The sequence below is a fragment of the Anthonomus grandis genome, chromosome 10, assembly GCF_022605725.1.
Source record: "Anthonomus grandis grandis chromosome 10, icAntGran1.3, whole genome shotgun sequence".
In the NCBI taxonomy this organism is placed as follows: domain Eukaryota; kingdom Metazoa; phylum Arthropoda; class Insecta; order Coleoptera; family Curculionidae; genus Anthonomus; species Anthonomus grandis.
In genome coordinates, this window is record NC_065555.1 from 17265851 (window position 1) to 17281620 (window position 15770).

The following is a 15770-nucleotide window of genomic DNA, read 5'->3' on the forward strand; positions in this document are numbered from 1 at the left end:
GCACATTTAATTTTAAAAGCGACATCAAAATTCCTGTCAAAAAAGTAATGAAAACCGTTTACACTTTACTTATTTTTACTCAATTTATTTTCCATACCATACCATCTATTTTACCCTTTAGAGAGCATGACCAATCGATTAGAAGGACTAAAGATGCAGATGATGATTCATTAGGTATGATTCCTACAAAATTATATTATATCACACTGTACAACTAACTACTTTTATCTAATCTTAGTATTGATTGAAGCTTACTATGGATGTCTAGGTGATTGCAACATCACCTTACCCAAACCCAAAAAAATAATAAATCCTTATAAAGAGCAACTGAACAGCAAAGTTCCACCGAAGCCATTTGGAACTTTTTGTATAAGATGTGCAGCTTGTCTTGCCGTAGCAAACGAGGCAAAATCCGCTTTATTAAACTGATAAATTTCTAATAATCATCCTCTAATAGGTTCAAGTGGTTATAGAAAACGTAAATCAGGAATGCGAAACAGACCCGGAAAAAAGAAATCAGCTTACTTATGAAATAGAGCAGCAAATTAAGAATTTGTGTGAAAATGGTTTTAGGAAGCAAGTATAGCTCCTGTAAGATATAATATATTATAGGGTAATATTTTCTTTTTAGCTTTGATCTTAGGTTGTACAAAGAGCACGAAATCATCACTAACAACTTCCAATGCACCAGTCATGTAGCTACAGCGATGGATGGAAATTGGACGAAAAAGTAAGCTGAGTTTTTTAAAAGTTTTTGTCATCTTTAGACCTATTGTATTTTGTAGATTAAGAGACATATGTGGCCTTTATATATCCAGAATCCATCTCGAGACAATAACGACAAACGTACTGGATTCTATTGGAAATCTAACAGACGTTTTTTGCAGGTAAATGTTAGCAGTAAGTGTACCGATTAAATTTACTATATTCCTTAAAAGTAAAAGGTCATTTTTTGTCACTTACAGGCAGTTGAAATTTACAATTTTTGAATTTTAATATGAATATCAATTCAACATTTATTTTCCTGATGTTAGACATTTTTTTTAATTTTATTCCAGGCAGTTGAATTACTATTTATCCATTTCAAGTCTTAGAAATCGTTTTTCAATTGGCTATTTAAAACTACACACTTATATGTTGCTTCTTTGCTTGGTTGGGCCATTTTTTCTCTTTCATACAGTCTAGCTTGGTCCTAAGCTTCCCTTGGTAAATAAATAAAATACAACTTGTATTCAGCGTATAATAAATTTTAAAAAATCATGCCTAGCGCTTTCGGCCGTAGACCATCATCAGGGCTTAAGATACTATAAAAGATATAAATCAATACAATGTTAAGATCAATTTACTTGTCAAAGCAACAACACTATTCGAAAAAACGATACACAACATATTGCCGCATTGCCATGCATCGTTTTTTCGAATAGTTTCGTTACTTTGACAAGTAACGAAATTTAAACAAAGACTTAAGATTATATTGATTTTTATATTTGTATCATGTCTTATGGTTTTTCGTCCCATTTTGTGACTGACACAGCGTACAACTGATACGCTCATTATTTCCCCTTGGTAAGTTTAACCCATTTTAATGCTTCAACTGCCTGTGAGAACTTATCAAAAAATGTATATATTCGAATCTTAAATTTAATGTTCTCTGGATATCCAAAGAATATATGCGTTACGACTTAATGGTGTATAAACAATTTTAGGGGTACTGGTGTTTTTCGAGACTGTGTTAACATCAATAGGCACGAAAATATCACATTGCCAACGCAACCGGTATTTTCATGTGAATAGTTGATAAATAAATAGTCTAAGGGGTATGCGAAGTATACAAGTATAATATTAAGTTTTATATATATGTATTAATTGTAATATATATAGCCATATGTGATTATAGTGATTTTCATTGTGTAAAAATTCAAATTACTGCTTGATAGTTCTTTTCGATTTGTTTTTTGCAGGTAAATTTTAGCTTAACACTATATTCATTAATTATTGATATGGATTAAATTCACTATAATCCTTAAAAGCAGAATGTTATTTTCTTCATTTCTACTGAATTTCAACTGCCTTTTAAATTAAATATAATTTAAATTAAAACATGAAAAAATTAGAGTTTAATTAAAAGTTATCTCCTCTAAGCGATTTAATATTTTTTTTTAAATAATTTACTTCAAAATTAATTTATTTCACAGGTATTAGATATTGTTTTTTATTTTATTCCAGCTAGTTGAATCATTACTATTTATTTATATATTTCGAGCTCTATAAATTATTTTTCAATTCTAAGCTTAAATTATTCCTTGATTCCACTTGGTAAGTTCAATGCATTTTAAGGCTTCAACTGCCTGGAAGAAATTTTCAAAAAAATGTATGTATTCAAGAATTGTCTCCATGTAGTTGAATTAGTTATTTGTTTCTTTCATGCAGTTATAGTTATTTCTATTTTAAGGCTTAAACTGCCTGGAGGAAATGTAAGTAAAATATATTTTCTATATAAAAAATTGAATGTTCCCTGGATATCCAAAGAATATGTGCTATGGCTTAGCAGCAAAATATTGTATATTTTTACACTTTAAGGTAGTGAAATGAGCTAAGGTTTAGGTTGGTAGTACTATTGGGAATCTGTAAGTATCCTTTAAAATTAAACCTGGTAGAGTCAGAATAATGACTATAACTACTACATCTATTTCAGAGTTTTCGTATATAAAAGTACTTCATTCATTCGTACTTTCATTCATTTCAAAAGTTGCAGTTCATTTAAAGTTTCTCTAATCATAAAATTTCCGAATTAATTTTTTAATGTTATTAGTTAACCTTAACACATGTTGTTTTTATTTAAGATTCTGATCAATGAATACTCCTAAATATTTAGTAAATTATATATAATTGTTTTATCTTCGTTATTTCTCCTTTATTTTAAAACTTGAAACGATCCGCATTTGTTAATGAGAAAGCTATGTCAACATTTAACGTATGTTTGATAGTCTAGCCAGTTTTTGATGAAGTACATAAAGATGTAAAATGTAAATGTATCTGTTAAAGAATCTATGTAAATTAAGAAAAGTAAGAGCTTAAGAACAGTACCCTGAAGTACTGCTGCATCAGAATCTCCGATGGATTACTCTAGATATCTTTGCTTTTGTACATGAGGCACCGTGTCTTGCTAAATCAACAAATGTTGCTAGGCTCTTTTTACCTTTATCAAAGTATTTTATTAAGGTTAGAACAGGTTGTTAAAAAAGAACTAGAAAGAACACATTGCCAACGCAATATTAGTGGTAAGCTTCAGATACTTATACATTTAAAGGACAGATTATTAATTAGCATTAAGTTATTAGAATATAAATGAAATCATTATATGTAAAATATATATATATATAATATATATATATACTAAACTAAAATCTAGCAATATTTCCATGCAACAAGATAAATACACAACTTACCTCTTCCAATTCCCCACTCATCTTTTAAGAGATCTATAATCTATGAAAGTATAATAAGGTATACAATAACATTCCAAATAGTTTAAAGAGCTTTCATTTAAAACGGTTTAAAAGAGAAACTTGAGCACTGTTAGTTGGTAAGGCTTATACAATTAACCGAGTTTTATTATACTGATCTGTTTTAATTTCTTGACTTAGTATTTATGGTTTTTTACTAACAATTTTTATTTCTTATAAATATATAAATGTTTGTTGCGAACTATTCTGTCCTCAATGTTTATTTACAACTTTTTATATACAGGGTGTTCCGTTGAGAATTTTACAAATTTGTAAAGTAGATAGAAAACGTCAAAAAAAAAAGAAAAGTTCATATGAATATGGGTCCGGAAATGCGTCCTCAGGGAGCTAGAGCTCTTTGAAGATAACCTTTAAAAGTTTTCGTTTTACGGCTTTGGAATTAGTTTAGCTACCTTAACCATTTTCGGGACATAAATTATTGTTAGTATGTTTATTCTTTTGAACCTAGGTTATCTTCGAGAGCTCTAGGAAGCATTTCCGGGCCCATGTTCATATGAACTTTTCATATGAACGTAGAATTGGGTTAAAAAAGGATTATAAATTCTGGGAAATGTACAAAACTGAAATATAGCGCCGAAAAAATAGGTTAAGAGGCTTATGTACCTGAAAGGTAGACACCGTAGATTTTATTAGTATTTTTAATTAAGGCATATTTTCTATATTTTGGGTCAATAGTTAAAACTCAAAAATATTTATCTAATTACGACTATTTTGCCGCATAATATAATAAATCCATTTAAGGCACCGAGAAAAAGGTTGTTTAGTCTGTATTTCACGGGTATATCGTCGAAGCCGCTGCTTCATAAGCAGAATTTTATTAAGGAAACGAAATAAAGAACTGTTTTGTTCGGTAAAAGGCTTTGAGATTTTATATCGAATAGATTTTTTAGTATTTTTGTAGTCGGTCAAGAGTACACAGTAATTTTATAGAACACTTTTTATGTATCTTTTTTCGGTCCGGGTTTTTTTTTGTTTTTAATTTCGCTAGTTAACTTTTGTAATAATCCCTTGTTTAAATAAAGCATCTTAGTGACTGTTTTACTGGGTGTTTTATTTTTATCGAACCGTCGTAACCACCTAAAGCGGGTAGCTTTCCGTTGGCGCGACAGTGATAACTTTCAGGCTATTAATTAAATTTACTTTGTGATTTTTTAATTTTTGAATTATGGATTCGCAAGAAGACAAACATATTGCTAAATATCAGTTTCTATCTTCGGGTAAACGTAGTTTAGTTTTAAAAGTACAAAATTATTTTAAACAAGAAAAAATAACATGGAACCATTGACATGTGATGCATGCCATATCTCAAGAAGCACTTTACATAAGATTTGCAATATGGACGAAGAAGAACTGGACAAACCAAATAAAAGAATCCGTCGGCATCCAAAAAGTCTGGACCTACCCCAAACAATTAAGAGCGAAATTAGAACCATAATTTATAACATGTATAAAAGTAAACAACACGTGACGATGGCTGCCGTACTACAAATAATAAAGGACAAAGAACTTTGCGATATTAGTTTAACTACTTTGGCAAAAGTTCCAAAGAGTTTGGGATTTCGTTACAAAAAGACGAATAATCGGACAGTACTGTGTGAACTTTCCCATGTAGTGACAAAAAGATTTTTCTGAGAAAATATCTAAAAAATAAAAACTCAGAAGATCCCAAATTCATGGCAAGATGGTAGCACGCAATGCTATCCGAGCAGCAGTTCTAGTTGTGGAAAAAGGTACATTGTGCTACATGCAGGAAATGACGAGGGCTTTATCTCCAACGCTAGTTTAATTTTCTCTTCGACGATAAAAACAGAGGACTACCTCGGAAATAAGGATGCCGATATTTTTGAACATTGGTTTGAAGAAAAACTCCTTAAGTGGTTGGAAAATCCTTCTATTATAGACTTGGACAACACCTCATACCCATCCAGAGTAGAAGAGAAATTTCCCACTAGCAGTTGGAAGAAAGAGGAAATAAAAACGTGGCTAGAGCAAAAAAATATTGCTCATGACGATATATTTTTAAAGGCTGATTTGCTGCAGAGATGTAAAACGTATAGGTATAATAAGAAGTACGTGATCGATGAGATAGCTCTTAAATATGGACATGAAGCCCTGCAATTACCGCCTTACCACTGCCAATATAATCCAATTGAGTTGCTTTGGGGCATAGCAAAAAGTTATTATGATAAGCACGCTTCCAAAACAACCGATGAAGCCAGTGTCCTTAACTTATGGAAAGCGTTCTTACATCAAATAAAGGAAGAAACATGGAGAAAATTTATAAATCACACAGAAAAAATTATAGCCGAAAACTATCAAACTGAGCAAGTGATAGACGAGGTACAACCCCTAATTATACGCCCAGACGACTATTTAAATAGTAATGAATCTAATTATTCCGACATATCTTCAAAATGAGACTAAACTTAGTTTAATGTATTTAATTTCAGACTAAACGTCCTTTAATGTCATAATTGTTAATTTTTAATGTTTATATTTTTGCTCCTCTGTTTATATTTTTTAACGTTTTTTATTTGCTCATATACATCCAATAGCTTAGCATCGTCAAAAAGTATAGACTGTCAAACGGCAATAATACAGTGCATAAAGGGAGACATTAATGTATCAGAGTTTTACCTACAAAATATAGCAAACAAAAAACTTACATTTTGTTCACAATCAAAAGGCATCTAAAATTTTAGACAGGAAGAAAAAACAAAATACAATTTTGGTTTGCATCAGAAATGCTCACTAAATATATATGAAACATTTGTTATACAGGTATGAAAGTATAATATTCGATAAATTTTGATAGACTAGGTTAAAAACTATTGTAGAATTCGTCCAATGAGTATGGACAGATCTCCAAAATCAGGTTTTTCGTTACTTGCTTAAATCTATTTAAATGTAGTTGTTTTGTGGTTTCGGGTATTGCATTAAAAAGTTTTATGGCATTAGTCATATAGCCCTTATGGGTCAGACTAAGCCTGTGTTGTGGAAGTAAGAGATTTCCCCCATGTCTGGTGACATATAGGTGCCTACTATGTACTGTGCTAAATTTAAAAAGAGTGTGTTCTAGCAAACATCAGACATTGGTGGATGTATAGGCAAGGCATTGTCATGATTTTTAAATTCTTGAATAAAGGTCTACAACTATCTGTTGGTTTTTTGTTTTCTAGAATTCTCAGTGCCGATTTTTGCAACTTAAATGCTCTCTGCCAGTCAGCCGAGTTACCCCAAAATAACAGTCCATATGACAACTTTGATTGAAAAAGTCCTATATACGCCGTTCTACATACTACCGGAGGCGCCAATTGAACAATTCTGCGCAACAGAAAAAGAACCGACGAGAGTTTTATTGCCAGATCTATTATATGGCTCTTCCATGATAATTTATTATCTAGATAAACACCCAGAAATTTGATCGCGTCTATTCTCTGATGTCTTTCCTTTAAAAAAAAATTAACCACCTCTATTTTATTTAGATTCACACATAGATTATTGTCAGCAAACCATGCTTTTAACTTGTGAAGTGTTGCACTAGTTCCATTCTGTAGGGAAATCAGATCTGAATGCCGACTGAGAAGAGTTGTGTCATCCGCATATTGTACAGACATCACCTCTGAGAAGTGGGCGGGTAATTCGTTTACATAAAGTAAAAACAGAAGAGGAGCCAAGATTGATCCCTGAGGCACCCCTGCTGTTATTGGAAGTATGGAGGATGTTCTTCCTCCACAAGTCACCATCTGCTGACGCTCACAAAGGTAGGACTGGATAAATTCCAGGCAAATACCCCGGATACCATAAAAATCCAACTTGCTCAACAAAATATTACGCGAGACAGAGTCGAAGATATACCATACGCGGAATGCTGGTGTAGTAGTTGTCATGATATAAGCGAAAGTTTTGTTGTCGTGGTATAATTCTTGATAATCTGACCACAATATTACCAGTAGAACCCAGGTCAGGTTCATTATTCTGCCTTTGTAAGTTATCCTGACCTGTGTAGATTTCAAATCTAAATGCATAGCCTGAGATCCTTGCCAATACGAAAAATTTGAAGCCCCATTTATGAGGCTTCATAGGCATATATTACTTTATATAATGCCTTACTTTGGTAGAGCACATTTGCTCATCAATACTAAAATGCTGCTCTAGTGATACAGAGAAAAAATTTTCAAATAATCACATAAAGATCTTATTTTGTGAAGTCGGTCATGACCAGGTTGATCTCTAGGTACAAAACTTTGATTTTCATTGAAATGAATGTATTGGCGAATCTGTTCAAATTTATTTACACTCATGACATTTCTCACTTGTGGAAATTCTAAATCTCCACTCCAGAATGACCGGGAATTAGGCATATGGACTAAGGACATATATACTAGTATTCCTACATACTGCCGGATGTCAACATCTGTAAATGTCGGAGGCCTTTCTGGTTTTGCTTGAAAATTATAAAGATTCGTTTGTTGTACAATCTTGTTTATTAGATCTTCAGAAAAAAAAATAGCTAAAAAATTGATAGGTGTCCAGCTGCATGATGTTATCATCAAGTTTTGAATTTCCGTGAAAGCGTAACTGATCCTCATTTAGCTCCAAACACTTCCGCTTCCAGGTGATGTTTTTTTATGTTTTACACCTTTTACTGGTTTTTTATTAGGGGGTGGGTCTTGCTGCTTGGAGCAAGATGGCAAGCTGAAATCAATATTGTTTGACTTATTTTCTATAGTTATCTCTTCTTCGCTGTCGCTTATAGACTCTTCAATAAAATCTTCCTGAGGGTTGTAGGTTCTATCCTCCAAGCTTTCCGAGTCGCTCTCAACTTCATCGTCACTTTCCAGACCTGTAAAGTTTTCCCAATAATCATGCAAGGCTTGCTCTGATAGAATCTTTTTGAAACGTTGTTGATCACTCATCCTGTAACAAAAAAAAATTATATCAATATCTGTACCCAAAATCCATACCGTTGCCGAAACGCAACAAAGCGTGATGTCAGATTTAGTTCCCGAATGCATAATGTAGAAAAAACCAACATAAGAAAATCGCCTATTTACAAGAAATATAAAAACTATTTTGAAACTACGCACTTATGGAAATAAAATACATACCTGACTCTTTATAAAACACAATTTTTGAACAGTGTAGCTCTTATTTTTCTCAAGTAAACGACACACTAAATTCTATTTACTAAGCGTCCTGCTGAATACGTCAAACAGCTGATTATATTCCGCTACAAGTTACTTAGCTTTACCGGCGAGATTTATATCTGCCTTTTGACCTTTTTAGACTTTATTTATTATTATTTATACACACATGAATATAGTGACTTTAATTCTGTAAAAATGAGTTACGGTTGCTTAGTTCTCTGCGATTTGACCAACTTACTTCTGAACGCACATATAACCAAACAACATCATGTATAATAAAATGCCAATTTATTATTCTAAGTACTGACAAGAAAAAAAATGAAAATGTATACAATTAAGTGAGAAAATTTTTATTATTAGATATAAATACTAGATCTTCCGAATACCAGCAGGAGACAAAATACAAAAATATTCCTTAAATTACCTTAGAATTAAATAACTAAAAGTACCGGTACTAAACGTTTTTATTTTAGAATCGAAACGAGTTAATAATCGCTAAAACAAGAAAGTTTCTGACATTTTGCTTAAAGTTAAATTGGAAATGTACATTCGAACGGAACCGATATATATTGTTTCCAATTCAAACGTTTATGTTTAGTACACAAATTCTTATAAATTATTTGTCCTTAATGTCAGTTTAATCTGTCTCATTCATTCGTTTGATCCTATTGGTATTTTTATTAAACAATGGCTGACATTAAGGACCAATAACTCCCTCAATTTTTGTAGGTTACCAATCTTATAATGGTAGCTTGCTGGTGAAGAAATTTAAATTAGCAAAATATGAACTGAAACTGTATATTATACAGGGTGTTACTGAATGCCCTAATATTTAAGCACGTCAACGTATAACGTTTAGTTTTAAAGACACGACAGTTAAAGAGTTGCTTTCACAGCTAGGTAAGTCATTAAGGAGCACCATGTTACCATATACAGACAGATTTTACATTTAAGTCATAGACTTCTCGTCCCAGAAAATTATGACTGATAATCAATACTGCGAACTTGAGTTGACTACTGAAAAACGACCGATCCCAATAATTGGCTTAAAAGACTCGAAATGGCTACCAACATAGTTTCATTAACCTAACAGTGATAATTTCAAAATTTATTTTACAATTCTTGGTGGCTCATGGCCCGCGCCTGGGCCTTAACTCGTTTCTCGTATTCAAGACGGTTTTGACAGTAGATCGTGTATGCTTCTGCTTGTGCGGGATCTTTAACGTTCGGCTCGTTGAGTAAGTCTTGAATACCTGGAAAATCGTTTTACTTTATTAATTAAAACTAAGTTAAAACATATATTTTTAGGGACATTGATTACAATAACTGACCAGAGACATCCTGATGAGATTAATCTTAAACTTAATGTTTAAGTTATAACAGTACTTTGTATGTCAAATGATAGTTAAATGAGAGCACATATAAGGCGTGAAGAACCAAAGCGGACCATCCCAGAAATTCTGTTATATTGAGATAATCGCTAGTTAGGCTTGGTCACTAGGCAGTGATGAATGAATTGAAAGTCCAGTGGTGGTAGTAGGAGTAATAATAATAATATTTTTATTAATTTTTTTTAGTTTTTAAATCCCTTTATGTATACAGAGTATCAATTTGAAAAGATACTACCCTCTATATTTCTACCTATGTATAAAATTTTAAAAGACACGTCAAATGTATTTTTGAGGTTAACATTTTTTAGGTTAGTCTACAATCAAATTGCAGCAGCACTCTGGCGGGGGCGGCCATAACCTCTATATAAAATCTTAAATGAAAAGGGAGGTTAAGTAATACCTCATTTTAAAGGTCTTTTAATTATCTTTTCGAAGATGCCATATACTTTATATTTTTGTTAATACTCTATAAGAAAAAAACTAAAACCGTAAAAATATCAATATAAGTAATAACTATTGTAATAAAATAGAAAATAAAAAAGTAATAAAAGGTAACTTCATTTATAAAATCTTCAAAACAGTAATAGTCTGCTTTCAATCTACTTTCTAACATTTTGAAAAACTTCTACCTGGTTTTCTCTACACGCAGCTGTGATTCTTCTTTTTAAATGTTGCAAATTACTATGTTGTTTTTTAAAAACAATTGATTTTAAATGCCCCCATAAAAAGATCTAAAGGTGATAAATCGAGTGATCGTTGTGGCCATTCAATTACTCCCCGTCGACCAATCCGTCTGCCAGGAAATCTATTAATGTAACCGCTCTCTAACCGGAAGAAAAGGGTGTGGTGGAGCCCCATTTTGTTGGAAGTGTATTAAATTTTCTTGAAAAATCATATTACCCGCTGCATCAGTTTGATTTTCTAAGCTAGAGTTAAGCTGTTATTATTAAGAGGTCTATTGTGTCTTCCAGCAGATTAAGGTAAAGTTGACCGGTTAGATTTTCTGCACTCATCAGTAAAGCAAATATTCTGTAAAATATTTCGGTTTTTGTCTATAAAATTAGTCATTATTTTACAAAAATCTTTTATCAAAAAGCTGTTGAAGATTTTTCATTTTATACAGATGATATCGATGTAACTTTAGTGCTTTTCTTACTGTTTCGTGAGACATTCTTGCGTGGCGTGACACACTGCGAAGTGATGTAGAGGGCTCTGCATTAAAGGTGCCTAAAACTTCCAGGTGTGCAGCTTCATCCAAAACACGACGATTACTTCTTTTTTTGTTTGCAACCGAACCGATTTAAAATTAATTGCAAGTTTCCATAAACTTAGCAATTAATTTTAAAACAGATTTATGATTTAATTGCCTATAAGGATCTTTCGTTAAACAATGCTGCCGTTCTTCTTGCACATCTTTGCTTTACCCATAAATAAAAATAATTTACGTTCTTTCCTCAAGATTTCAAGATTCAAGACCATTTTTTCAAAAATACTTAAGAGCGCACAACGCTTGACTTTTTTTAGTTTTTTTTTGACAACTTCTCTCTCTTTCTATTTAAAATTTTAGAGGTTATATCCTCCCCTCCAGAGGACTGCTGCAATTAAATTGAAAATTAACCTAAAATATCCCCCTCAAAAATGAATTTGACGTGTTTTTAAATTTTATACAGGGCAGATATATAGAGGGTGGTACCTTTTCAAATTGACACCCTGTATATAGTTGAATCCTAGGGGTGAAATATTAAATGTATTTAAAATTCAGGGATTTATATATGTATATATAAAGTATTCTACAAGTTTATATAAAAAGACCTTTGCGACCTTTAATCTAGGCTTTAATCAACATAATTTATAAAATAATGATGATGTTATAAAAAGGAAAATTGTATTGAAATGGAGTAAGCATTAGATTTTTTTATTTATTACACGTGTATCTCACCTTTAAATACCATTCATTTCAATTCATTAGTTCAAATTCATCAGTTTCAATTCATTCATTAGCAATACCTTTCCAGGTATTGCTAATGAAAAAACTATAGTTTCTCTATAAAATTCAAAAAATACAGTCTTTAAATAAAAATTAATTAATTCAATGGGTTTTCTTATAAGTAATTATTGTAAATTACATAATATATTCTGAACTTCTAACATATTCTAGCACTGTTAATCCAGAGTCTAATAAGGTTCAGATTCATGAAGAGTTCAAGTGAATGGCAGTTCGGACAAGTATCTGCCATCGAAGTTATCAGTAATACGGATACTGCACAGCTGTAAACGACGAACTTGGACGAATCATAAATCGATGACAAACCAAAGGTAAAAAAACAGACAAACACAAGTTAATTCGAGAGAGTGGCGAGAAATATAAGTGTTAAACTACCTACTTTTTCACACAAGAGATTCACCCTAATAAGCTCAGGCTGTAAATTACAGTGCCCAAGGTATTTATGTAGCTCAGGTAATCAAGAAGAGCTATTCAGAAGGTTTTATAACTGTGGCAAAATTATATTGCCTGTGACACACATATTTAGAAAATATTAATTCGTCATATAATAAATCCAAAAATTTGAGTCAATGAACTCTGCAAATTTATTGAAAAAATACCCTCTTATATGCCACACTATTCAAGGCAAGAAACTGGACGAAAGTACCTAGCACCAGACCTAAATATTCGCATACCTTATAATGATTTTAAAATCAAGGTCTATCTCAATTTAAACTTAGAAATATTTTTAATATAATTTACATTTAATCCCATCGTTGACTCTTGTAGAAAAAATTGTTTGGAACAAGTCACGTTCCAAATTTACAAGATTACAAAAATGAACCCTATGCAAACAAATTTAAAATGCTTGAATTTGAGAAAGAACTTCATTTGACAAAAGGCGCTTAATTAAAAGAAGCAATGCTGCAGAATGCTCACATTTTTATAGATCAACACGAAACTACTGTTTTTGCGTTTGATCTAATGACAAGTTTACTGACTCCAGTAGTTTGGCATAACTTTCTATAAAAAGGGAGTTATGGACTTAGTGCATAATCTACAGAGTATTGGAGCTACCATGTTTGTCTAGGACAAATCTGTTGCATTGAGAGGTGCCTAGGAGGTTGGGTCCTGTCTTTTGTATTAAAGTCAAAGTCAAAATATACTTTATTTGCTAAGTTTACAAACTCGTGCTAAAAGCTTCCTAATCCTAGAATTTACAATATTAGTAGTTATTTGGTTAAACTTAAAACAGGATACAGAATCCATTTTGATTGTACATAGGAGCATATTTCATATCATCAAAGAAAAAACTAAAAAAAGAAGAGAAGAAAAGGCAAGAACTATCATAAAACAAGAATTAATAAAAATCTGATCAACAGATATATAATTAATTTTAAATATTAAAATGAGTCATTAAAATACTCTTCAATGCTGTAGTAAGCTTTTGGTAAGATTAATTTCTTTAATTCCTTCCTAAACTTTTTAAGGTCTGTAGCATCCTAATCGAAAAATGAACATGATTAAATATTTTACGACTAATAAATATAAGAGTTTCTCGTAAGTGAGGAGGTGGGGATTGGAAGAGATAAGTTGTTTACTTGACGAGTATTATGCCTGGTGTAGGATGGTGGACTTTAAACCACCCAAACCAAACCACCAAAGTCCACCATCCTGTAGCTGTTTCCAAAATAAAGAAGTGAGAAAACTGTTAAATTTCTTCTCTCAGACCAACACCACACAGATACCTTAATGCTTTTTTCTGAATAGTAAAAATGATGTTAAGGAGTCCCTTGGAGCACAATCCCTAAAATGGCAACCGGATATGAGAGTCTATTAAAACGAAATAAACTGAACGAGCAAACAACTTCCCCAACTCATGCCTGGCAACCCTGACTGCAAAACAACCAGAAGAAAGCGTAGCAGCTAGGTCCAAATCATGGTTGTCAAACCTTAAACTCCCATCAATGAATAGGCTGAGAAATCGACAATAATCCCCACCATGTAGTGGGATCTACTCATCAAACAAAAAACGCTTCACATTACACTTAGAGCCCGGAATAAAAGTCTTATCAACATTGAATACAAGCTTGAATTTTGTGAAAGTCCTCTACTATAAGAGATCTAGATACGATACGAGTACTTTTTGATCCTTGTTATGCCACAGAATTGTAGCATCATTAGCAAACTGAGCCACTAGTTCATGCAGTGGTAGAGAGCTTAACAAACAATAAAAATAAAATAGAACCTAACACTGACCCTTGAGGTACACCACATTTAAGGTGTGCTATCTCTGAAGAAAATCCAGATGCAACCACCCTCTGGGTGCATCCAGACAGGTATGACTTCAACCACCTCAAAGCCACTCCCCTAAATCCATAAAAATCAAGTTTTGACTGCAGTATTCCATGATCCACAAAATCGAAGGCCTTGGACAGATCACATAACACCGCTGCTGCAGCCTCCTTGCAGTTCATAGATAGATACACACCCTCCAAGAATCTGAAAATGGCATCCTGTATGCTAGATGACTTAAATCCATACTGATAAGGAGACAGCACATTGTATTTGGTCAAAAAAGACACAATTCTCTTTTTTGCAAGCCTCTCAAGAACCTTGGAGAGGGTAGACAAAATTGATATGGGATGGAAGTTTGAGGGTTGGTCCAAGCTACCACCTTTATGAAGAGGGATAATTATAGCGTCCTTTAAGCAGGATGGGAGCTCTCCCTGAAGCAATGACTGATTGATTGCCCAAACCAAAGTACTTAAAGCGCCGCAGGCAGAAGTGACGGCAGACGTGAAGAGATACCATCGGAACCCAAAGACCTATGGTTCTTCAAGCACTGAATTGTTTCAAGGACCTTGGTGGCATCTACAGGGTGGAAGGAGAATGATTGGTTGATAACATTCCTATTAAGATACTGCAATGGATCACCATCACTGGGAACTGCTTCCAGGTACTTCTCCGAAATATTTAAAAAATAGTCATTGAAAATATTAGTTCAAGAATTTTGTGAAAACCAAAATAGCTCTGCTTTGCACTCACGTAATACAGTTTAATAAATTTTAGATTACAGAAATCACACCACTATCTTAGTTGCTATTCTTTTTTGTCCTGTGACAGGGATCCATTGAAAAAATTAAAAGCTTCCCCCTTCTTACATTTATGTTCCTGAAGATTAAATTAATGTAACTGCAAGAAAGAAAAATCCCATTTGAAGTCATTGTGATCTAAAAAAAAATTTCTTCTCAACCAGTGCATTAGAACGAATTATTGCCTATAGAAAATGTTATGTTCAAATTCTTTAAAAGTTGAATGGTTAAAGATGCACACGCAGCATCTTAGTAAAAAAGGACGGCCCTTTTATGATTTATTTTAAGTATGAAGTAAGCGATATGCCCGAATTTTAAATATTTAACACCCAGAAAAGGAATCTGCCACTTTTGTATTCTAATGGAATTAATACTACCATTGCCCCAAAGAAGGATCTTTTTGCAATTAATGTGAGTTCATTCCACCAATCTATTACAACTTTTATGAAAATCTTAACTGTTCTACTACAGGATAATGCATCAGTTAAAGAACCTGAGTTTTTCTATTGTATATATCATTAAAATCTAATAAGTTTTATGTCATTTACTTAATCTGCTTTCATTTATACATATTTTTTTGTCTATTTATTTATTTGTAACTATTAAATCAACATTTGGAAAAA

The 15770-nt window shown here is 32.5% G+C and overlaps 2 protein-coding genes across 5 annotated transcripts in view; one reads left to right on the forward strand and one right to left on the reverse strand.

Moving 5' to 3' along the window:
* LOC126741097 (uncharacterized) lies at positions 1-10206 on the forward strand. Of its 3 annotated transcripts, none has more exons than XM_050447416.1 (6): positions 1-174; positions 239-405; positions 458-576; positions 632-730; positions 786-887; positions 9986-10206. In XM_050447416.1, exons 1-6 carry the CDS (start codon positions 48-50, stop codon positions 10005-10007), a joined length of 636 nt encoding a protein of 211 aa, XP_050303373.1. In that variant the 5' UTR covers positions 1-47; the 3' UTR covers positions 10008-10206. The 3 variants fall into 3 exon arrangements, with proteins under 3 accessions (XP_050303373.1, XP_050303374.1, XP_050303372.1); XM_050447417.1 differs by lacking the exon at positions 9986-10206 and adding an exon at positions 1707-1894 and having other exon boundaries at positions 2-174; positions 786-900; XM_050447415.1 differs by lacking the exon at positions 9986-10206 and adding an exon at positions 1707-1894 and having other exon boundaries at positions 2-174.
* The window catches only part of LOC126741098 (SUMO-conjugating enzyme UBC9-B), a 21653-nt gene continuing 14831 nt past the window's right edge, over positions 8949-15770 (reverse strand). For both annotated transcript variants that reach the window (XM_050447419.1, XM_050447420.1), the window contains exon 4: positions 8949-9930. In XM_050447419.1, coding sequence (XP_050303376.1) covers positions 9791-9930 — 140 coding nt within the window. In that variant the 3' untranslated portion in view covers positions 8949-9790. The remainder of the gene's footprint in view (positions 9931-15770) is intronic.

Coding starts and splice junctions, on each gene's coding strand:
- LOC126741097 (XM_050447415.1), top strand. CDS start 48: ATGAAAACCGTTTACACTTTACTTATTTTTACTCAATTTATTTTCCAT. Junction 406..457: donor GTCTTGCCGTAGCAAACGAG/GCAAAATCCGCT, acceptor ATCCTCTAATAG/GTTCAAGTGGTTATAGAAAA. Junction 731..785: donor GATGGAAATTGGACGAAAAA/GTAAGCTGAGTT, acceptor TGTATTTTGTAG/ATTAAGAGACATATGTGGCC.